The following is a 26475-nucleotide window of genomic DNA, read 5'->3' as shown; positions in this document are numbered from 1 at the left end:
TATCCCGTTATGCATTAATCTTGCTTTTGAAATTTGTTGGGGATGTATCGTCGTATTTTGGAAACCAAATATTTTCAAATCATTTCTATGAAAATTCTTTTTATATTACGTTATAATATCCTGGAATATTATATCATTTTATATCAATATAAGCAAACGTTAATGATTTTTTAAATTCAACAAGCCGGTTATAATTTACGGCTAACGACTAGGATAGGAGTATGAAGTGTGTCAGTATGGCAGAGGTGTAAAAGTCATATGAATAAATATAAAAGTCCAAGAAATACGACGTAAAGTAAATATTTCATTTAAAAAGATCTACGTATTATAAAAGAGAACGAAATTAACGTTTTATTGGAAAAGAGTGATGAATGATGGAAAAATAAAAATCTATTAGATAGTATTTTAATGAATTTTCCACGTGGTAACGGCAAGTGCACATCTTTTGACGTAAGCTCTACGATGTAAAAGCGCCACGTCGGACTTAAGGTGAGAGAGAGAGAGAGAGAGAGAGAGAGAGAGAGAGAGAGAGAGAGAGAGAGAGAGAGAGATAGAGAGAGACTGATATAAATCACAGCGCGTTCTCTTGGCAGCAATGGTTCCTATAATGAGAAGAAAAGAGGCGAGGGAATACCGGGAAAGGGAGATAACGAGAGAGACTGCATAGGTGCCACCGAATACTCAAGAAGTGCTCAAAGAATCGTTCGATAACGACATTAATAAGATCCAGTGACAAAAAAGGAATGGGCTTTCGAATATTATACGACTATTCTCTCTTTTCGCGGCTCAGATTTTTTTCATGAAAGGAAAATGAGCGTAGCGGCGCATTCTACGGTTCGAGTATTGCAAAGACTCGCTTTGGATTTATTTGATTTTTTTCTTCAATTTCTAGCGAGGAAGATTTTTGTATCGTTGAATGTTTGCAAACGTGGAAATCGAAATAATTTTCTTTGGAATTTATTTCTTTGAAAAATAAATATTTTTCTGTGCAAAGAATTATTAATAAAGTCTTTTTCTAGAAAAGTTCGAATAATGTGATTCGAATAGTTTCTTATCCTACCTGTTTTTCGATAATTGAATTTGAACGTATATTTAGTTACGTATCTCGAATAGAAAATCCAAATCGGTCTGCACTATTGAGAACTTCCATAAAATATAACACCATCATAACCATTTATATGAGAAAAATATTATCGATATTTTTTCTAGCTTCTTAATAAAATACTTCATCAGTATCTCTTTTATCTCAATAATGGTGTAATTTCGTAATATCTTTCTCTCAGATTATGCTGCACATTGAATTTATTATACGTGTGGAAAGTAACGCTTCTCTCGCCTCAAGTTATAGGAAAACCGAAGGTCTATCTTCATAGCATGGAACGAGAACTTACGTACATGCGGATGAGGAAGCTCGTGAATTCGAGTTTGTTGAGTTACTCGCATCGGTGCGGGTGTGTTCGAAAAAGATCGAGTAAGTGGTTTTCTAGAAGTTCAAGTGTATCAGCCCTCTTTCAGGTGGAAATATGCACGATTTCGTTATAACTTATTTATTATTTCTTTTACCTCTACGGCGTGCAGGCAATGATGCGCGGTTTTATTATACACATGAATAGTTGTGCACAGTAATGTAGCGTGTATACACGTTCATTCACGCCATAATACTGTGCACAATAATTTATGTGTATAATAAAACTGTGCACAATTTCCGCATGCCTAAGTTTAGATGCATAAAATTCGGACGCGCAGAAGTGGCGTGCGGACAATTGTGCATGGTTTTATTACGTACACGAACTGCGGTACACAGCAACATGGTGTAAATCAATTATTAGCTATGTTACTGTATACCATAGTTTGTGTGCCTAATAAAATCGTGCACAGTTGTCCTCACACCGCATACAGATAATGTAATTCTCATGCAAAAGGAATTATTTACTTAAAATATTACAAAAAATTTTCCATTTAAATATGCAGTTAGTGCTTATTATTTAATGACTCAATAAAATTTATCATCGATTTTTTAATAGTAAAATTTAATAACAATTTAATACAATTTAATAATAATAATTTTCACGGCCACTTGTCAAAAATAATAACATGAAATAAAAGAAATTATTTTCAAAAGTGTTGAACAACGTATCAATTAGATCAAACGCACCATTGAACTTTCGAGAAGAACTTAATTACAAGCATAAGAAATTAGCGACAGAGCTTATTTTATCTGTAAAAGAAAATTGTCCACAACTAATTCAATTAATTGCCTTAACTTGCGAGCTTTATTATCCTCTTTCTCGGCATGCAATCGATCGGAAATTGAACTATCCAAACCAATTCCGATACAATTTTCAGAGAGTAAATCGTTTATAAAGGTTTGCTATTTTCCTAATGAAAACTTTCTCGGGCAGAAACAGCAAAGTGCAACGCCCAATCGGCGTCTTATTAATTACAGCCCGTCGTAAAAATTTCACAGCGCTCGCAAGATATTTAATTGGCGCACGGCTATTGTTCTCGACGACGATGCCGCAGTCAAGTTTAATTATCGTTGGCACTACCTTGTTATCGTAAATAGCATCTAGTTTTTTTTATGGCTTTCCAGTGCGAAAATATTGCGGCAGCTTTGTTTTTTTGTCGCTGTGAACTTTTACCAGGATGAACGCTTTCGCCTATACGCTCGTTCGAACGTTGCAATATTTCAAAATATTGATTTTTTTTTATTGGACAAAGAGTCACAAAGTGAAGTGTTGTGTTATCGAAGCGAAATCCTTTTTATAAGAGAGTAAGAAGACGTTGAGTACAACCGCAGTGTGTACAAAATACCGAATACGAAAAGATATTTAGTCGAATTTCGCAAACTTTCATTTGGTTTTAATTTAATTCTTTACAAACCATTATAGTTGTTTTCAATGTAATATATATGCGATATGCAAGTGAATCAGGATTTTCAATAAATTTTACAAAATTTCCATCAAATAACAAAATTGATGTATACGGACAAGTACAAAGTATATCATAGTTTTTATATACGTCAATGTGAGATATACTAGATAGAATATAAATACCAACTTGAAATTTTCAACGAAATAGACGAAAGCTAGAAATCGTATTCGATGGATAACGTTCAAGGTGCCTAAAAATAGAATAGCCAGACAAAGGCTTGCTTTATTACATTCGACTATATAGGTATAGCAGGTTGACTAAAGCGGCAACCCTCCCTTAGATCTTTACGTACGAAAAACGCAGACTGCTGGTAAAGTTTACTTTTGGCTATCTATTTCGTTTTCGCCTAAAGTGTGGATACAAAGGGTTAATTGAAAGGCAATTAAAAAGAAAAGCTTTAGGAATATTTTACTGAAATATTCAAGAAAACGCTGAAAATTTCAAAGCTATTCTACCGACACTGTATAGCCAATGAGAAACAGTATAGAGATAGGTAGGAACTTTCAGGAGTCATTACAGACATCCGCCACGCCCATGCAAAAGCTCGATTGAAGCCGTTCATCGGTAAGAGTACTGGCTAAAGTTTCACCCAACGAAAACGTGAACTTCTCTCCGAAATGGTTCGGTGTATTCGATGACTTGCGCGAGTTGTAGATACAAACCTTCAAGCGTCGAAAGTCAGCGATTCATGAAACACCGCTCTAGCGTAACTGATGTGATTAGTCAGATCGCTATTACTTGCTTGTTCCGTTCTTGTTTGAAATGGAAACGCGTCTTGCTAAATGTTTTCGACGGTAAATGATTTTGTTCCGTTAAAAGATTGAAGATCTATCTAAGTAAAAATGTTTCCTGGTTGGGTTTTTGATTATCGTTGTAAGAATTTTTTATTTTATAGCTTCATGTTATTATATCTTTGATTTATTACGATTGCTATGTTCAAAGAATCAAAGTATATTATATATGTTATATTTATCGTTATATTATATCAGTACCTTGTTATTTTATATTTATATCGTGTCAGTACAATTTGTCATTTGAGGATTAAACGTTACACACCGTCGGTAACACTACAAAACATAGACGATTCAACTTCAAACATATAATCTCGACAGCTTTGCATACACCCGCACAGCTTAAATTCCGGTGTGTTGCAAAAGCATGAACCAGAAAACAGCGGAGACTTAAAAGTTTCTCATGCATGCATGTCGAACGGAAGTTTCGTGCGTGAGCGTAGCAGTAACAGTTGGCTAATTCGGTGTTATCCATCTGTATGCACATCCGAAATGCGGGATGAAGGCCGAGAAAGAGGAAGATAGATACATTAGTTTAGTCACTTGGTTTACCTGCTTCTATTCTTTGGGTTTGTTGCTTTTACGGTTCAGTTTTATCGTCAACGGTATTCATAACATAACTCATTCAGTGCCAAATAATTAAAATAATGAAATTTCGCTTTTAGCCAATGAGAAATATGCAATTGTAGGTATTAAATCATAGATATAGTGTAAATGTTACATTATAGATAGGTAAATCAATGAAAGAATTCGAAACATTATGAAGATGAATAGTAAGTATATCAGTTCGACCCTTATCATCTCAATCATCTAGTATACCTCAGACATAACAGCTAACAAAACAATCTAATTCATAATCAGTTAAGTACAATATAATTAACGATAAAATTAGACTTGTCAATTCATTTTCGATTATCAGGACAGTTTGAATTTCCTTTTTTTTGATCCGATTCCAAAGGTACTTATAGGAATTACAGAAATAGCAGAATCTCCCATACGTAACATTCGATTTTCGGCGCTATAATCAAACCACATTCAATTTATTTGGAAAATTTAAGGTTAATACCAAACGGCGGGAATTCATGTGGTCAAAGCGGATTGGGCTTTCGAATATCTGTAGTGTAATGGGAAGTTTGATAATTTTATACTGGTTGTAGCCTTCTTTAAAATTTTATATAATGCAATAATATTTTCCTGTTGTTTATGTAATGAAGTTTAAAGCACGTTGCACTAATAAATCAATCATTTGAAAAACTAAAAAAGCAACAAAAAGTTTGTAATTTAATTATATGGCAATAAGAATACTGTCACTTTTAAGAGAATGAACCTCAAATAGTAATGCATCTTTTCGTTTCAGAAATTTCGGTATAGTTACACCTCATCAAAAACTGTCCTATGCCACATTTTTTATGCTAAAATCAATTAAATTCATAACTACTCCACTCACTGTTCGATCGCGAGTCTTTATCTCATACTATTATACTAAAAAAATAATTAAAACTGTCATTCAAAATGTGGTTGAACAAGATCAAAGAAGAAGCACTCAGAGCCACCCTTTCAAGAAAACAATCTGCTGACTCTTTGTCTCGGTAAAATTAGAAAAAAAAAGAACTACGAAGATTGTCGGTGAAGTACAAACTACTGCACTTTAAGGATACAGCTAGAAAAGAGAATGGACACGTGTAAACTTGGTTAGACAAAAGTTTTAAACCGTGGTACTTGAGCTTCTTATACAATGCCGGAAGGGTAATAGCTTTTGCCTTCGGTCATTGGTATAACTCTTGAACTTTAAGATTCGTAGGAAGTATTTTACTAAGAGTTCTAGAATGTATTTATTTAAATCATCAGAAAAAAGTGTTCGCTTTACGATTCTTTCAATATACGTGTAAAATGTTGGTTATTTCAGGAAGTTCGACGATATCGTAAACTAATTAAGATTACGTTTACAAAGTTTAAGATAATCCGCTAAAACACCCAATCCATATAGAGCCTCTAAACCCCACAAATATTGAATTTCGACTTATCGTAAACCAAAGTTTTACGAAGTAATTTTCTAACCGAGCTTGAGGTAAAGTAGAAAGTCCTTATCACCAAGCTCTCGTTTTCTAAATTGAAACAAAAAACAAACTTTCTTCTTGAACCATTTTCACACATCTGATAACATTTTTATACTGGAGTACAACAGGCCATTAAAGAAATAAAAAAGGAAAAAAAGATCAAATAAACAAACAAACGTTAAAGAAATTTTAACGTATGCATACGTTGGCCTTCTTGAAAGATCTTTCATGATAGATACTACTCTTCTTTGAAGTAAAGCTGCAATCAAGAGCCCACATTAAATGCGAGCAAGCGAGCTAATTATGCTGGCGAAATTATGAATCACCTAGACCTTTCTCCCTCACTGAAAGAGCTTTCGTGATGCAAAGCTTTTAGTTCGCAATGTGCTAGTGGTGGTGAAGTACGGTTAACGACGATGATGCTCTTTTCTGTCATAGACATTCCGTCGTTTTCTCGGCCAACTTCTTTTGAATAGAATAGTTGGATTTATGATTTTCGAACTTCTCTTTATGTTTGATAAAATTTTAGCGAAAACCTATGTGTTTTAATAAATGATGCTAAATATCATTACTTGAATTTTGTCAAGAGCTTTCATAAGAAAAAATTTTCTTCGTGTATATAAATTATAAGTATTTCTCGGATTAAAAGATGATCTCTAAAATCTTTTGTCTTTAAGAAACAATAGTTTTAAATTTGATTAAATGACAGCTTAAATTTTTTACTGTTAGCTAAAATGAAGCCATTATAAATGTCAATACTACGTACAATGTGAATCAGATATCGTTAATGTTTTTTAATACCTCACAAAATAACAGTGATGTTTATGAATTATTAATCAAGTATTGAACTAAATATCTCAAAATGATTACTTAAAAATCTCCGTAGTAGTTTATATGCTATTCTCCACTTACCAGCAGCTCATAACTCGCGGGTAATACACACTTACATTTATTGCTAATAACAAAAGCTATAAAGACGAATAATTTGAACGTCGTAATGAAACCAGGCTGTGAAATACCCATTAAATTTTGTTAACAGTCACTATTTGTGTCACAACACTTTACCTTAATACCACAAAACAAATAATAATTTGTCGTATCATAAAAACTTTTCAAAGGAATCTGTCAATCGTCAATGGATAAAATATAATTTGTGAAAACTCCAATCAATAACAGCATTATGCGTACCTGCATATTGGGTATTGGCTTTCAAGCGGTAACTCTTGGCAAATGCAATAAAGCAAAGCACTCAGAGGCCCTGCGTAGTATGTACAATTCCACACGCGCTTATAATCGATCGTTGGACGTGACGAAAAAAAAATAATAAGCAAACAGTTCATGTAGAAGGTATATCATTGAAATCCGAATATTCCCAATACACAAAGAATGCGAAAGCCAATCGTAGCGCACAATTAGCGACTATATGCTTGCTAAATAATACATGCATTGTGGTGGTAATAACGTGACGTGGAATTTACGATCACTGCAGGATTAATAGCATTGCTAACTCCAAGCGCATGCGATTATTCGCGTAATTTACTCGCTCGCGCGCGAGGGGCGAGAATCTCCACCTCGCGCATCAAGAGAGATTTTTCTTTTCGGTTTTGTTGGTGGTGAAGGCGAGCGGATGGATGCTTTCCTTTTTACGACTGCTGCTCTGCGGCAAATGCCATTAACCGTGCCGGATGTTGTTAATTTCGATGTGAGGGTGAAATGGTTTTTCTTGCTTCAGAGCGGGGATTTAATTGAGATGCATTTGTCAAGATGGTTCGTGGTATTTCAATTGTACGGTAAATGCATTGGCGTAATGTCAAAAGCGATCTTAATACATGGAGATTAAATTTAATAGGTACACATTAATAATATTCGAGATGATAATTCCTAATTTTAGGTTAGTTGAGATAACCATGAGAAGTTGTAATGCAAGCAATAAGCTTTACCACGCGAAAAGCCCATACAACAGATAACTACTCATGTGAAATGCGATAGTGACCACATGTAGGTAGAGTGTATGATGACTAGGCCACTCGGTCGACGCGCAGCTTCGTCTGTCTGTCTCTCGAGTGACAAACCCATATAGTCGCCAGATTCGGAAGTATATTCGAACATTCAATTTCATCTGCTGTCCGTTTAGTGTGCAGCTACATCGCTCACAAATCATTATAATCGGAATTATAAAGATAAGTTTTCGTGTGGAAGGTATACGTTATCGTCATGTCAGATACGTCATGAGACGTGCGTAAATTTCATGCTGTTCATTGTGTATTATTGAATGCTGTTATCATACTATTGCCATTTAGTAGGACTACGTGAATTATCTGATATAAATTGAAGTTTTCCGACATTTACCGTTCAAAGTATAAATATATTGAAGAAGTCGATATGAGTCAGCTTATCGATCTGAGGGCAAAGTGTTTCTTATGGTAAAAATTAAATAGCAAGTTTCTTTGCGATGTTCAACTACGATCTGCCGACCTATGATAGTTTAATGCCATACCGAAAAGACTAGTTAGAATAAGAGTGAGTTTGAGAAAAGAATGAGAATTCAGCATCCAAGAGATCGAAATAATCTTTATCAGTTACTCCATTCGATTCAGTATGTATTGAATCTATAAATTCTGTGTGCCTCCTAGTTGACAATTATAGCACTTTGTTGTTTCTTGAATTTTATCTTCAAATTTTCTCCATGGAATTGAGTAATTAGATATAACATTTTCTACTAGTTGCTGCCCTGCACTGATTGCTCAATAATCATTAGAAAAGCATGCAAAAAGTCATTACATTCCATCTGATGTGGATTCAGTGTTAACTGACAGCCGATTAATTTTCTTATCTGTCTGTTTAATTACAAAAAAGCAGTTTACAATATTGGCTGTTTGGACCTTTACCTAACATTTAGCTTTAAAACCATTGTAATTTAACGTTGCGCTGGACTTGCATCTGTTGCTCTCGAGCTTCACCTAAATTATACAACCCGGGCTTATGGCCTAGCAGCTGCTAATCCAATTTGTCGCTTAAACCCTCAAAGTTCATTTTTAAGAACTGTCAATTAATATTGGTGACGGAATTAATTAAAATGTTTGTGATTTAACATTTAATTACTTATTTTACTACTTACTTAAATAACGTAATTCCATCATATCTTTCTATATCGGAGAAAGTATATTTGGTCATACGGTAAGTCAGAAAAATCAATATTATAAGGCGATCCACCTACAACTACTTGTTAATCGAATGATCAAACTAGAAAATTCAATTTACTAAAAAGAATGAGTGTTGAAACACTTAAACGCCTCGAAAACCATTGAATTATGAATTCTCGAGTGCGGTATCCAGGAGAATTTTTCCATTAAGGGCCTTCTCGCGCAGCATTTGATAACAAAAGAAAGAAAAGGTAATCATTTCATTTTTACTCCACAACTCAACGACAACGTCAATTACTAATGAATAGTAATCGAACGGAAATTCTTGTCTCTGGTATATATCGATGCTAATTCCCATGTACTCGAAACTCATGAATTATTCATTTCCTTGCGCGCGCGCACGTGGCGACAGCCATCAGGAAAATAAAGCACGGGGAACACACTCGCCCAAATCAATTTCGGCGTGAAACAAGCTCTGGGCGAGATATAGTAAGAGAACTCATCAATGGACATTTCAATTGCAAATTCTTGGACACACTTCAACTCTCGGGCTGACGGAGTGGCTTTTGATTGAAAGTTAACGAGTTTAGCAAATCTATTTTTTTTTTCGTACAGCGAAGCTTTCGTGTGATTTCATACTTAACAAATTGCTAATTGTTATATTTACGGTTGACTTTAGAAAGCAACCTCATATTTTTTCCTAAAATTAAAAACTTGAATAACTTTGAATATGTAGCGAATATAAAAGTCAGCAAGTTTGAAAAAGCAACATTCACTATAAATTGCATCTTATTAAAAGCCACCTCAGAACAAATCAACGAAATCGATAAAAAAACCGATTCCAAGCGTTAAAGCGTGAAACACAGTAACAGTCTGTATAGAATCTCGAGACGTAAAGTTTCGCGAAAGCTCATTCCCAGAAAGTGAGAGAGCGAGAGAGAATGAGAGACGCTGATGTAGTAGATCAAACAAATTGAGTTTCATAAAGCCAATTCCTATCGATATGCACACGGTAAAGCCGCACGGCGTGAGTTTACGTAGCAAACGCGCAATTGGTGGCGTTCATTTGCTTTCTCTTGATGAAGGCAAAATCAGGCTGGGATTTACAATTTCTGAGGATTGGTTTAACCTCCATTTTCTTATTTGACTTAAAGTGGAGTGATTTATTTAATGAGAATTTCTTTTACGTAGATACTGTTGTAATCTTTTAAAAGTGCAAATTTTAATGAAAATTTTACTTACATTTTAAACGAATATTAACAACGCTATGAGTTTTTCCTCACCTGCAAATAAAAAGATTTTTTAGTTAGAAATGGAATAATGTATTTGGAGGGAATAAGTTAATAAATAATATAATGTCATAATCATTACAATGATAACACGTTTTGATAATTTTGGGTATAAATTGTTTGAAAAGATAGCGACTTTAAATAACATCGAATGGGCTAGCTGGCCATTGAGGTGGAACATGACGTTATTATAGTCACGCGATTATATACATGGCTGATTCAAATATCAGATTACTTTCAAATAATTTTTATGTAAGTAAGCTCATTATTCAAACGAGATTTTCCGCTTTACAAAATTGTCGAGCGACGAAAACGTATTTATTAATAATTTAGTCTTTTTTGTTCAACGATAATAGATGTATATCGATTATTGATAATTCGTGAGAGGGAAACATTGAAAAGTACTCGTTGAAAACGAGACAACAGTCCGTTCTTGCAGTAAGTAGTTATATCGGGATCATATCAGGCGTGCTTGAAACTTTTCTTCGCAAAATGCTTTTATGCTCTTTCATAAATCGCTCAATCAATTGTTCGACGCTCGATGTAAGCTTTTCCCCGGTCGTTCGCTTCAAAGTTTCATACGACAATAAAAATTTTCATTCCATTTAACTGCATAGCAACGCAGCTTAAAAACAAACATTCGATTACTTGGTAGAGCAACCTCGATATCCTCTGACTTTCTTGGAGAAAACAAACGTACGCGCGTGCAACCTTGGCCAGAGCGCCAGCGTAAGTACCCGTAGCTATAGCAACGAGAGAGGGAAAACGCTCGACATATACATAGCGGCCTCGACTACACAACCTTCTACCCCCGTGGCAGTAATACGCTATACGCCTCGACCCACTTTCATCATCGGATGTTCGACGCCATACATCGCAAGAGAGAGAGGGAGAGAGAGAGAGAGAGAGAGAGAGACAGACAGACAGAGAGGGAGGTCTGACGGACAACAGCGGCAGTATTTAGCAGCGACAGGACTACGACAGTCTCACTAGGCCTGTAAGCTTTGTACGCCTGGCTTGATACCTAGGACATGCACCATGACCTGTTCAGAGGATTAGAGAGCTTTTTTTAGTGGAAAGCAACATCGATATTGCTAAAAAAAGATGCGTTGAGTTTTGAATTATTTTTGCATTGTGTTTTCGATTTTTCGCCGAGAATTAACGTAATGCTACGATAATTTTCATATATTTGAGATTCAAGCTGGAATTGTTGAGCAATCCACGGAATCAAAAATTCGTAACTATAGTTCGATGTATGCACAACCACCAAGCGAGCATCGATCGATTTTCGTTGGCATTTTTACATAATCTGAGATCGTTTCGTAGTAAAGCGCATTTGAAATTCAATGATTTGCACCTTGTATCGTCACACGATTGATGATGACGAAAACATGCATTTGTGCGATTTTTTTCATTTTTTACAGCTTATAAACGCCAGCGACGTTATTTCATTTTCCCGTAATGACGGAAACCTTGGAAATTAGACTTGAGAAGCGAAGCAAATGAGAAAGTACGTCATCGAGGGAATTGGGGTCGCCAGTACGCGCGTTATCCATGCGAATTGCCTTACAATATTTCTACGAGGTAAACTGGAAAGGGTTGGCGTAACTGCGAATTTTCGAAAATGTTTGTGTTCTTGATTCCTATTATTTCTGATCAAAATACCTTTCACGTGGTTGCAATCAAATTGCATTCAATGCAATAAATAGATGAATTCTGTTAGTTTCATTATATATGCCCAAGAAGTTACACGAATCTGTGTAAAAATAGCTTTATTTGCTCATGGCTTTTAATAATGATTTGTGACATGAAAAGTAAATCATCGTACTCGAGTGATAATTGCAAAAGTGTGATAAACATATTTTTAATGTAAAATTGTATTGGAAGGAGTTCCCATACTACGGCAAAATTGCTTGCGACGTGTATAGTACCTTTTCTTTAATAACATTCAAGTGATCAAAAACAATGCGGACAAAAATCGCACTCGAGCATCAACAGCGAGGCAAATAGTAAGAGTCATCGAAAGTTCAGGCAGGAGCACGGAATCTCTAAGGATTCTATTTCCTTTCTGCCTCTCTTCTTAGAATTCCACGAAAACTCCGGCTCATCTTGCGAGCTGCTTCTGGGATTTTTGAAGTTTACGCGACGCTTAGCTTCCGTCTGATAATGGATCGAAAGAGAAAACTACTTAAAACTTAAACTCTCTCTCTCTCTCTCTTTCTTTGCAAGTGCGAGTGCAGTGCAAACGAGCCGTTCTCTCTCCTCTCGAGTGGATCGCCGCTGTATTTCGCTTGACTTACGCCCAACTGGGAAAGTTACCGGCCTTACAAAAATTATGAAGTCAATTTTGTCTATAATGGAACTCTTGGTGGCCCAGCTAATTTACGTTTGCTTCGATGCGAAAATCAATTAGAATCTCTGCGATAGAATTAAAATAACGACAAATACACTTGTGCGGATTCGACTGTTTATTAACAATAATCGCTTGAGTTTTGAATCATAATATAATAAAATTTGACATTAGAAAATTTCAAATCTAGTCTGTATGGATATTATCGATCTTTTCTTTTTAGTACTGATTTAAAAAGCCAGCATAAACAGACTAATTTCACGGCAAATTAGAAACTCTTAATTTAGCTGTATTCAGAGCTCGTAAAATTTATTGAGACATTAATTTAACCTTTTCCCTTAACTCTGTTTAAAATTCATGAGGCTTGGCAATGATAACGTTTCGTAACACGGCGTGAAGATAAGATTAGTCTGCTGATGACTATTGAATAAATAAATTATCAAAATTAAAGTCTAAAATTAAAAATAAGCAATCCTCGCACACGCCCTTCTTATACACGAGTGACAAACTCGACAGACGTGCTTCCGTACAAATCACTTTTCAAACTTTGTTATGAATAACAAGCTTTAACTTGGAAATTAAGTCCTTCGCGCATATAAGCACACTATAGCGACGTGAAACATCCATCGTCTAGTCGTGTTATTTTTATATCGCGGAATATAATTCCAATGTCGACAAAGCAACTGATTTTAATTTACAAAGGGGATAAAGTGGCCCACTTTACAAGGAGGAAAAACGGCTTTATGTCAGTAATGCACGCAGGGAAGAATTCACATTAAATCAACCGACGGCATCCTGTCTCGGCGCGCGCCCCAGCGAAATACCTTGAGCGATAACACGCGAGAATTTCGCTGCACCGCGCGCTACTCTCGATTAACACACCTGACATATTTTCGTTGCTTTCGAGGAAAAAATCAATCGCGCGATAAGCTAAAACTCGTTGTGCACCGTTTCTTTTGTTTTTTGAAAATACAATAGTTGTGTAAAGTGAAGTACGTTGTAACACGTAAAAAAAACTCGTCATATAACACGTAAAAAAAACTCGTATGATTACAGACTTAGACATTCTTTTTCAAATTTTTATTACTTTTACTTCGTTCATCGAAATCCTGTCACTCTGTATATTTTCTTTTGATTTGATGACATACGAGTTTATGTTATAGCGTCGCGCTATAATAACTGTTTAATAATGCCGTACAAAAACAGCTATTTTTGCTGTGCTAGGTTGAAATTCAATAGCTTCATACCAAGACGATGATTTCAGCATCGAAAACGCGTCAGTCTTGATAGCGATTTTCTCTTGACGTAGGTTTGAAATCGATACAAGAACGATGACGCAACATTTTTTGTCTTAGATAGCCTTTTTTCAAACAACGCGTGGCTTTCGCTTGTTCGCTACGGCTTAAGATTTTACCTGGGAAGAAATCAGAAGAGAAAAATTTCACGAGAAATGCCATCGAGAATATTCCCTTTGCTATGTGACGCGGTATAAAAGAGAAGTAAGATGTAAACAATTACAAACGTAATTACATAACAGCGATCGTTAAGTGAAACTTACTTTTTTCAACAAGTGTGCCGGAGTGAAATTTAATTAGCCCGTCATTAATTTCTTTTATGACAACACAGACTAGATGGTGGTGCAACCCACGCGGAAGACAAGCGGAAGAAAAGTTAGAGCTTAATGCGAAAGAGCTTGCACATACAACTGTGCAAGGGAAGAAGGAACAAACTTTTTGAGGAAAGACAGAAGTTCACGATTACTTAACGCTGCTGTCTGCTTTTCGCCCTTCCATGGCCCTTTTATGAATAAATACAAAGTAAAAAGAAAAAAGCTCCGTGTACTTTTGAAAGTTTTGCTTTTGTGGCTGTATGTATATGTATAGATGGGGATTCATTTGTGACAATGGTTGAAAAGTTTTGATTATAGGCTACTTCGACGTTAATTTCCGTTAGAAGGTAAACTCAAGATGTTCCTTACTTTTTGATTTGTCAATTTCGGCATAGTTTGTTACAAACAGAATTGTGCATAATCATGATATGAATCTGGAATATTCTATCCACATAATTAGTAAGTTTTATTATCTATGGATAGAAAGCAAATTATAGTATTGTAGATAAAAAACTTCTCAAATGAAGAATTTACAATTTTTTTTTTCGAGAAACAAAGTATATGACTTCAATCGACATTCCGCGTGCCGAAGCAGAACAACTTATGTATTTACACATACCGTAACTTTTCGAAACTCTAAGTGATGGCGAGAATTTCTTATGTAGGCATAAACGTAAATGCAAACTTTTGAACATTTCCTCGAACATTACACTAAACTATTTAACATTTCAAATAAAATATTTTGTACTATACCTGCATCAAAGTTAATTATTCCTTTTTGTAATGAAATTAAAAAGCAACGAATAGATTTTTTATTTTATTAATATCAATCTTCGTAATAAATAAATGTCCATGTGAGGAGATGTTTCGCATTAGGATTTAATCCAGACTTTACTGTATTTGTAAATTTCCATCCGTGTGAATCAGCTATAAGCTGCAGACTAATTAACTTATAAAACTTCCAACTTTGGCGCTCAACTGGTTAACATTACTGTTTTATTTATTTATTTTGAATACATAGATTTCACAATCCATTCTTGAATTTCTCGAGTAAATGTCCAAAAATTTTATTTTCCTAAACTATTTTACAGGTATAATCTACAAGCAGCATCAAATTATACTGTCAAATTTGCAAATAATAAATTAGAATCGTAAAGCTTTTCATAAGAGACTTAACCAACGGGTTGGTTACACATCACTTGTCATAAACCATCCCAATCAATAATTTTGAATGCAGCACAACTTGCCTTAAACATTCGCCTAAACTACAAAATGAACATTCTCATTTTGAAAGTTTAAATGACGTTATGTTCGCTACTGCTGGTGCTGAAACGACTTCTGTTTAATTCCATGCACTCGTTGCCTTTGCATTTTGGGCTAAACCCAACGGTCAAGTTGTGGTAGTGGCAAGCTGATTGTAAAACCGCGAAAATTCGCGCCCCTGGCTTTAGTTGTTAAAGCCCTCAAGCGTTTGTATCCGCGGAGTAACTTGTCGCGATCACAAACACTCTGTGAAAATTTGTTTTACTAACTATTTAGCTGCATTTTTGCAAAGATAATACAATACTGAGCACAATAATTTGTCTTTTTGTTTGATACGTGCAAAGTGTAAACATTGAACAGCTCAAGCCAGAAATGCCTTTTATTTTTGTGCAACGTTAAATAAGCAATTATTTTACACAACTCGGCTTTTACATACACAGCGTTATGCAATGTCAGAGCGAAAATACATTTCAAATGCAGGTAAAACAGAAATAATAACAATAGATCGCTTGATGAAGAACACAAGTAACAAGTCATAATAACGAAGTACCTAGCATCAATAAAACAGAAATGAGCGGTGGCAAATCAGATAAGGCAAATCTCACCGTGTCTAACAATACTTCATTTCAATATTTCTGTGGTAAATCAGCCTCGCAGGTAGAAAAAGGAGCAAGAAGAGAGGGCAACGTCACGAGTTTCGTGTTTACGGAAATCTTCCTACTCGTGTATACGAACTCGAACTCATGCAAATTTATCTGTAGACTGCTAATTTTACGTGCATAAGTTCAACTACGTGCAGGAGCTTTAATGCGCACAATACTTAGAATATTAATACCTGGTAGCAGATGTATGTACAACGGGAAGGTTTATTGCAAATTTCCCTTGAAATTTACTTTTATCAAAGACATTTTATTCTTTTTTGAAGTTTCATGAAATTTTGATAACTCAACTCTTCAAACTTGATGGTGTCATATTTTTACGTTACTAACTTACTTTTTATTTACTGCATTTTTATTATGATTTTATTGTTCATGTCGGATTATATTACGTTTTCGTACTATTTATAACTATCTTTTAATTTGAAACTTAATGATGAAAATATTCTTGTACAACCTATCATCTTACTTCAGATTTGAAACCTTGAATTATATTTTTTAAATTATTTTCTACTTTTTCAAATAGTCTGAAATTTTCATCGTGAACACTTTTGCTTCATTATAACAGACGCAATTTTCTTTTGATATGGTAATTTCACCACGCACTCATCAAAATTCTCTAATAAAGTCAATTACAACAACGTCTCAACGCAATACTTTCTGATCCGTAAAGCCCACATACAGCAAAAGTGTATATAAGAGCGTAGGATGCGGTAAGAGAGCGTCATTTCCTGCCACGGAAGAAAATGCTCGTGAATCACCAAGCGGGAAATGTTGAAACATAAATCTCAGAAAATGGCACCAAAAATTTCTTCCTGTATGAACAAAAGGTTTTCACCGCTCTCCTTCCTTTCCTTTTCTACTCATGCATTGATGAGCTTGCTTCCTTTCTTGGATATCTAGTGGGGTTTAGCGTAGCTTGTAGTTTGTTCTCGATTAATAGTTGTTATTAGTTTCGCAAAATTTGCGCTTTTGCATTGACAGTAATTATTAATGACAGTTAAAGTAGAACTACATTATCAATGATTATTAATAATGCTATAGTGATTGTAACTGATTCCAACGAATTGCGATTATTTATAAATAGAACTGATGAAGAGGACGATCCTCATTACTAGTCGATTTGTGCAATTTCCTCTATGGAATAATATATGGTGTATTCATAGTTAGATGAAGTTGCCAAGAATTAAATATTCTTCAAAATATTAAAATTTAAGAAATTTAAGAAATTAATTTATCAAACAGAATAAAATCTTTAACTTGCTACGATTTACAGTTTAAAAAGTCAACGAAAAACTTATGCAGAAAGAATGATTTGCATTCATAGAGATGGTTTGATATTCTATTTCAGGACTCAATTTCTACTTCTATTTCTCTAACATAAAATCATCACTATAACTTGGTTTGGTATTATCACTGAGAGTTTATCAATAGTTTGAAAGCTAACACAATATTTCGTTGATTTTCATTCCATATGGTAAAAATGCTACAATATATATTTTTAGCGTGAATTTCTTTTATAACAATTTTTAATTTTTATCGTAGGGATATTTCTATATGATGCACTTATGCGTAATATTTTGTACTTATGCATAAAGTATCTCTACAGATTACAAAGTTAGCAGATGAATGGCTAAATATATAAAGTTGAATATCGCGAGTAGCCTTGTAAGAGTTAATTTGACAAAACAATCTGCGATAGAAGTTAAATTAAATTGGTCTTTTTACTTTTTCATTAAGCACTCAATACACATTCATGTATCATTCCATTTTCCTATTAATATGAATTCTACTCAATAACAAGATTTAAAATAAGACATGTACTGTTTAGTTATATAATAAATAGTAAATATAAAATATATTTACTAAACGAAAAAATGATTGAAAGAGATTATTGATGAACAAAGCTAATAGATATTGCACACCTGTGACACATGGAGAACAAATCAATCTATAGGTTTTTTAGAAGCTCCGATATTTTTTTCATATGCTTGATTACCAACGATAGATAAATAATGATATGCAATTGATTGAATTTTTTACGAGTTCACTGTTCAGAAAATATAATTTTAATAGCTATCATCTTAAATTCATCATTTAGTTTTATCAGTATTGATTGATACCAAATACTTCGTACAATTAATTGAATAGCTTTATCCGTCACTTATATAGATTTAATTGTATAAGAGATGTTTAATTTTATATTTCGTAATGTCATCAGAAAACAGTGCGATATGATTTCAAGGAATAAATTTGAAATTCAATAACTAAGTTTATCAAAATTAATATAAAAACTAAATTAAAAATTTTATTGTGAATAAAGCGAACAGTAACTTAATGAACTGAGCGGTGGTATATATTTTTCGTTGTGCAATAAGCTTTTGTGTACATAGTTTCCTTTTTATTCGAAAAATGTTCATAGTCTCTACATATAAAAGCATTTCATGGGATAATGATAAATTACGTGACTTCATTATATAACTATGGAAATCAATATTTTACTCATAAACAAAGGGAAAATGGTTGTATAAATCAAGCTCGTTAATTCGAAATCGACGTTTTCATTAAAGAACTTTTAATACATTTCATGCTTATTGAATAAATGCTAATTCTATATATTCTTTGATTTTTATATTTTCATTTTTAAATGTAAAGAGAAAGTGAAAAAATCTGATTTCACTATGTTCAAACCTAATTTAAAAAAATATTGTATATTAAATTAAATAAAAACAGTTCTAACAATCAAAATCTCTTGATACCTCAAGTTTATACTATCGTCAAGTAAATTGTCTGCTTCTCAAAATCAAAATGACGAAAGGACAATACGGTGACCGCAGAGCTTTTCGTATATAAAAGGTGGTTTTCACTCTGACCGCGAAGATGACTGGCGTCGTTGCACACGAAAAGTTGAAGGTACGTTTCGCGAGGCGCAAAGTGCTGCGAGAGAGTGTATAAGCCAGTGTCTCCGAAAAAGCATTACAAAGCTTCTAGTCACGAACACAATGCTTTTTGCGTCTAACGGAGCTTTAAAGCTATATCAGTTTTTGCTATATGAGACTATCTTGCGTTGTATCATTATCATTATTAATTGAGTAAATTTATAGCTTTTGTTTGGATTTCTAATTAAATTGCTAAATATTATATTCTGTTCTTTTACATTTGAAAAGTTGATTGCATATTGAAATTACTTATTAAATATATTGCTTTTTCCATAAGTACCAAAAAACCTTTATAAAAACAAATAATACTCATCCTAATAAGTTTCCAACATTTTCAATTAATTTTTTTTATAAAATACATAACTAAAAAGAATTATTTTTAGGACAATATCGTTAACAGTTTTTTTTAACATCACATATATAAATTTTTTTAAACGACAAAGAATTTCGTAGCCTCAGAACACATTGTGAGTGTCCATTTCATTTTTGACCCTTTTGCATGCGACTTTCGCTCGCAATATGCTGAAAATTAGGAAGTAAGCGAGAAAATGCAACGAGTGGATAGAGTGAGAGAGAGAGAGAAAGAGAGAAGGGGGGGGGGGGATTCAGAGGACAAAGTATGAAATGAGCAAGGGAAAAATTCACTATAAGTAGCTAAAAGCGCAATATGACCTCTGAAAATTTGATAAATAGTTACGTATGCATTTGATTTGTAAGAAAATGAGGCGTTGAATGGCTTAGCATTCATCAATTCTGCATTTTTTCTTTCCATTTTAATTGAAAACCAGGCTTCTTTTACAATATAATATTAATATTTCTTTTCATTTCTTTATATCGAAAATTATATATCACTATGTTGGCTTTCTTATTAAAAGAAACAACTATTTCATATAAATAATTTCATCACTATAATAAGAATATATGTAAGTTCTTCCTTTTTTTTATATTCAAAAATTGATAATTGTATAGTTCATTCAATTGTACAGGGTAGGACGTATCTAACATGCAGTTCTATATCTGCAACAAAAGAAATATAAGTTACTGGCAATAAGTGCGAGTGGCGTATTTAATTAAGCGAGCAAAAGAGAAGAAATTAGAAAATTAGAGTAACGAGCGTAGACTGGAGAAACTACTGGGCAGCGGGAAAAATGCGACGAAGAGAGAAACAAAGAAAAAAGGTCGAAACAGTGGAAAACACGGTAGCAAGACAAAATACGACAAGTGAAAAAATGCTCAAATACAAGAGCAGAGCGCACAAAAAATAAATGAAATAAAATACAAGTAAACCGGGGTATTCGGCCTCCCTTTCATTTTGCACTTTGTGTATAGTTCGGGTGACGACGTTCACAAACATCCTGGCGTAAGCTTGCGGAAGCAAGTCCAGACTTGCACGTACAGGGGGATTTCGTATTCTCGGCTAGAAAAAATAGCATGCCTGTGGAAAGGCGAATGTTAAGGGAGTCCTAACCCCGCTTCGTTTCCTCTTGCGCCAAGTAACAAAGCCTGAATAACTCTGTTTCTCCTCTATGGGCCAGTGCATCCGCCACGTTAGAACGCTAAGAGCTTTTTTTCACTTGTTGTCGCTGAGCTTTTGATTATTGTCATTACCAGGTTCACGTGCAAACTTACATAGATTTTCGGATTCTAGTTTCGAAAAATGAACTTATGGTGTTCTTTTTTTATGCTTTCTCATTAATATGGAATAAAGAAATGGAATTTCAGTAAACTAGCGGTAAATTAAATCGTAATTACCATGTGAAATGAAAGTTTTAATTAAAAGAATGAATATTACTTACTTAGAATATTATCGTTAAAATTTGCTTTAAAGATAATTATCAAGCCATAGATGTATTGATTTATAGGAAAAAACTATATATATATATATATATATATATATATATCTTTACATATACATATATATATTTTCTGTTTTCTTTTATGGAATTTTTATTTTGATCTTTCAAGATCATCTTTTCAACGCAATTGTTTTATAGACTAAAGGTTTTAAAAAAGCATCCAATACTTTATAGAGAGCTTTTGATATCTAAAGCCCTTGGAAGCTGTCTATTAAGATGTATCTTTTGACTAATATAAAAAGTGATCTATTTTTTACTTTTACAACTATTAGCATTATTTTTCATTATATATATTTCAAAATTGTCTACTTTAAAAACATAGTTAAAAATATCAAGATATCAGTTTTAAAAAAGTTTTTTGAATTATTTTGAGAAAGAAATGAATATATTGAATTAATTACGTAATCAACTGAACAATCTATATTTACTTATTAGAATTAATAATCTTTGTCATATTATAGATAGTAAAACGTGATTGCAGTCTAATATTACATAATATGTTATGAATGTATAGTATACTTCAATATTGCATCCGCTTATTTTTTACCTTCATTTTGTATTTTATATCCACTCTGCCTGGATATGTCATATAAGATTTTTGTTGCCCATAAAAATAAGTTAAAGGGTATAAGTATATATGCAAACTATAATATTTACTTTTAAAAAATATATAGAGAGGTACATTTGTCAATTTCCTACAGTGAATTTATTTTTTTTTGTACGTGCTACCCGAGAAAATATATCCAAGTTAAAGCGTTTCCTTCACATATAACATTGTTATAGATATAAAAGGCAAAATCCTTGCCTTGACATGCTCGTTTAAATCTTGAAACGAATACCAGAAAGACCATTTATCGTACTGCAACAGATTAGCTATCATTCTCAAATTATATTGTATTATTGTAATTTTTCTTGATTTTCAAACAGACAAGACATTATAATAGAACATCTAATTTTCTCGAGAAAATATAGGTAAATATCATGCTCTTTAAATAACAAATCTTCATGTGACTGGGAATATCAGCCAAGTCACGACTGTCGCGACGTTACGGCCAGAGTGCGGACAAGACAAGTTTTAACGATCACGTCAAATAGAGAAATAAGCGGTACGTAAGTGCTTCCGTCGTTGAAGCCTTACGCACTCATGAACAATGATTTTTTAATTGATTTTATGAGTCTTTTTGTTCTCGTCGGTTGGTTGGTTTTTTCAACCGTTTCATACTTGAACATTAATAATGGACGTAATAAAATGTTTGTTTAGCATATAATCTAGTCAACGTTAAAAATATTTTTCAACGAAAGAATAAATAACTATCATAACTCTACCATAAAAATACTCGCATTCATGCGGCAGTTCCCGACGTGGAAAGCATCCTGCACATAGATAATATTATTGGTCAACAGAGGGTACGCGAAGCAAAAGAAATAACCGAGGGAAAAATAAATTCTCATGTAGGTGAAAAATAGCAATATACAATTTTTATACATTGTTTCAGTTCGTATATTTCACTTAAAAATGAAAATCTATAATTATTCTGTTTTATATCGAGTGACCCGTGTAGCAAAAATAATAAAGCCTTACCAGAACGTGAGCGAAAGTTTTGGTTCTAGCTTGGCTTTGATAACTGGTGCGAGAAAAAGATACATTGTTAAAAGTTATATTTTCATAGGATTTTTGGTCAACAAGAAACGTTTCATAACTGTGATGACTTGCGAGTATAACTCGAACTTCCGTTGTAGGTGTTAGAATCAATTTGCATGACACTTTTCAATCATCGGCATAGAACTCATTGTTATCCTAATAAGCCATTTGAGCACACTCGTAACATTCGCTTGTCGTAACAACAGTCTGGTTGTAGGTACATTCGAGGGAATTCATAGTCGTCATTCATTCGTTGCCACGACACTGTGCGCGTCCTTATCCGGCCGCTATTCCGGATACGGTAATAAAAGACATAGGCACGTGCACGATCACACTATTGCCGCGAGAAATGGAACTAAAGGAATGTCGATGTCTCCCGCGAAAGAAATAAGTGGATTATACCTGCCTCAATATGTTTGGGTGTGGGAATTCTAGAAACGTGTCCTAATTGAAAGTATAAGCTATGTTGCGAGTTCTCAGAAATATCAATGTGGCTTCTTTCACCTTGCATTGCTTCTGTTCAGCTTGTTTTCTAAAATTGCTTTTTCTAATGGAAGAGTTTATTTATGACATAATGTTGATAAACGCCATTCTGTTTGTAATACATTTTCATAATCAAAGCGTCATTAGTATTTCATTATTGAAATTAGGTCACTTGAAATTTAATTTAATTAATATGATAAAAAAAGTGCTGAGGATTATACTAATGCCTTATCTACATAGATTTTAAACGAGTCTAACTTTAACTTTCAACATCAAATAACTCATTTTTTACTATTTTTCATCAAAACTAATACGTTTGGTTTACATCGCTCAATGAAATTTAATCCAATTTTGGAAGTTAAAGACTCTTTCATGATCATGCATAGACAACGCTTGAGATATTAATAATTTTTGTATAATACAAGATTAATCTAAAAAACACCGACTTTGAAAGTTTTTTAATTTAGATTGAATAAATAATCGAATGTGTAAACATAAAAAGTATTCCTTCTTCTTTTTATCTTGAAAAACAAATTATTACATAAATCAAAGATTCATCTAAGCTTCTATAACATATTAAAATACACACGTGCGCGTGCACACACAAAATAGCGAAATATATTACTCAGGATTTATGTCTAAAATGTACAATAACGTAGTAAAAAACATGACTCATTTTCTACAATTGCATTGATTTAATTTGACTTCATTCAATAAAAATTGGTTCTTCTAAAATAAAATATTAGGAATATGCACTTGATATTAAGTTTTCACTTGTTTTTATTTTTTTAACTATAAATACATGATTCTTCGTTGTTCTCGCCGAGAAAAATAGTGGTACACAATTTTATTATATTTATTATCGTTAACTATATATTCCATGTTAGTAAGCTATAGGTATTTTATTAAAGAATATAGTTAACGATAATAAATTATATCATAAGATTATTGTACATACCGGAAGAGTATTATTCAATTAACTATTTTTATAAATTATCAAAAATAATCAATTACATTGTATTTTTTATTTCTGTTCGCACAATTTCACTGTTATATAAGAATAGTATATTTTCCCATAATTTTAAATCATAGCAATTATTTATATTTTTTGTACTACTAATACTGTAGTTAACTATTGACTACAGTTGGTTCGAAAATAACAATATAGTAACAAAACATGTTATTAAGAATAAATACTATGGATATTTTATTACTGCAAATATAAACTCTTTGAATTGATACAGTTTTAATCAGCAATATTTCCTATTGCAGTTTCATGAATCGAAACATAGATTTTTCATAATAATATGAAACCCATACAAGAAAACTAACTTTAAAAGTTTCTTTTAAAAAAAATGTTTCTGCAAAAAACATCTACATTTTGATTGAAATCATTCTAACAAATATATAAGAAGTTTAATCCACAATCTAAACATTCATGTAACTGTGTTTAAAATGCATAAACAACGACACATGATAGAAATGCGATGGTAATAGTAAAAAATAACAACATTCTTCCGGAGTTGCACAAATTCAACGCGCTAGCCTCTGTGTATAAAAACCAAGTCGATGTGTATATGTAATATGCAAGCTTGCGCGCGCCGTGTACAAGCGTCCGGCAACCCGCAGGCAATTGATGTCACCCGAATGAACTCGGCCTTGAGTCATCAATTTGATAATTCAAAAAAGACTGTGCTACGCCGTTCATAAGCGGCAGCGGGAGAATCTTGGTCGAGTGCTATGTTAGCCTTTTCGTGACATTTCATCGTCGCGGAAAAGTTGGCTTTAGGAGACTGTGTGGAATGCGATCTTTGCTCTGATTGTGCTTGATTTGCTGACATCAATGGATGTCTTACTGTTTTCTTTGTGTGTGATATATTTGTGAAAATATAACAACGAAATAATAAATTTATGACGTTAAATAAAATTTGCTAGAACCTTATAATATATTATTGAAGATATTATTAAATTTAATTCACAATATTCCTTTTGTCATCCTTCTCAGTAATTTAAATAATGTTGGCAGATGATATCTACAGTGATATGTCGTAAATATCTCTATAAAAAGCGTCAACTTAATATCTCATTGAAGTTTGATTGACGCAAATATGATAGCACTGAAATAGTTGACGTTGTCAGGTAACATTTGTGTACAGCCGATATTTTGTTCCAAATATGTATACAATAAAGGCCAAGATTAATATTCTATTGAAATTTGCGAGATCAAAAATCAATAACGGCTATCCTAAATATTTCTCAAAACTAAAGGTTCGAAGTACATTTTCGATCATCCATCGTTTCATTATCCTTCTTATATAATAACTATTATTTCACAATAAGTTCATTTATAAAAATGACTCTGACTATCCTCTTTTCCAACAATCTTGCGAATTTTCAATTCAACTACAATTAAGGCCCATCCTTAATCCAGCAGAATGTAATTTTAACAAGCACTTGGAAACTTTTCAAATTTTTTTTCGAGCACTCACTCACACAGCTCACCATAAAATAAAACAAAAGTCGTGCAAGAGATTGGGCGGCAAACAGCCGCAAGCTTCGTTCACTCTATTTTATAGAAAAAGCTCATTGTCGGATGAACCTACCTTAGTAAGATCGAATTCATGCTGAGTCATGAGTTCGCTACACTGGTTGAGCATCTCATTTTCGGTGACAGCTTTAGTCCCGACAGCCAACAGTACGCACAAAACGATGCAGCACTTCATATTGACTTTTGAATTCGATAATATATTGCACCGAACACCAGTTGCTTCCTTGTTTATTTTACAAAGATGCACTCCGAAAAACACCACTCTCGATCGCACTCACTTTCTCTTTCCTCGTCCACCAGATAGGACAAATGCACACGGACGTACGCGCGGGCGAATGTGTGTATATGTAACGTATATGGGCTGCGGACGCCACCGTGCCAGCGAGCACTCTGAGCCTTCGGAACGCACAGAGCTGCACTCGACGAACCCTCCTACTCATTCTCTCTCTCTCTCTCTCTCTGTCTCTCTCTCCCTTCCAGCAAGCGCGCGCAGCTTCATTCACTCTAGCCCGCCAAAGCTCCGCGTGTGCTTCGTTCATCGGCAATTACGCTCGATTTTCTTGTCTTTTCTCTTCTCCTGGGGGATATGAAAGTCATCGTTTGACTGATGAGCTGACGTCGGCAGATTCATACAGATCAGATAGCTAATGTATTATTTTAACTGATAAATCCCAAATGAAATAACCGTCTATGTTAGCTCGTAGGCATTATTACGTTACGAATAACATTTTCGACTCTTATCTCGTTCTATCTTTTATTTTCAGTTGGTGATTTAGTTGTCGAAGATGCGTATCTATCGATTCTGACCACCATGTCACTTCTATAATTTATATGCTCCCACATAAATCATTCTGTAACACGGGAGAGACATAACCGTATAATGAATACAAATACCATTCTAAAACCGTATTTTCG

The 26475-nt window shown here is 33.7% G+C and overlaps 1 protein-coding gene across 1 annotated transcript in view; it reads right to left on the bottom strand.

Annotated features, from left to right (window-relative positions):
- LOC131667634 (uncharacterized) overlaps nt 1-25991 on the bottom strand; it is a 41508-nt gene extending 15517 nt beyond the window's left edge. Inside the window, exon 1 of the mRNA XM_058941184.1 lies at nt 25616-25991. Coding sequence (XP_058797167.1) covers nt 25616-25735 — 120 coding nt within the window. The 5' untranslated portion in view covers nt 25736-25991. The remainder of the gene's footprint in view (nt 1-25615) is intronic.
- Nucleotides 25992-26475: the final 484 nt, after the last annotated feature.

The sequence above is a fragment of the Phymastichus coffea genome, unplaced genomic scaffold, assembly GCF_024137745.1.
Source record: "Phymastichus coffea isolate CEN01 unplaced genomic scaffold, Cenicafe_Pcof_1.1 PCOF00069, whole genome shotgun sequence".
Classification (NCBI taxonomy): Eukaryota; Metazoa; Arthropoda; class Insecta; order Hymenoptera; family Eulophidae; genus Phymastichus; species Phymastichus coffea.
This window is presented reverse-complemented; position numbering and strand designations above follow the sequence as displayed.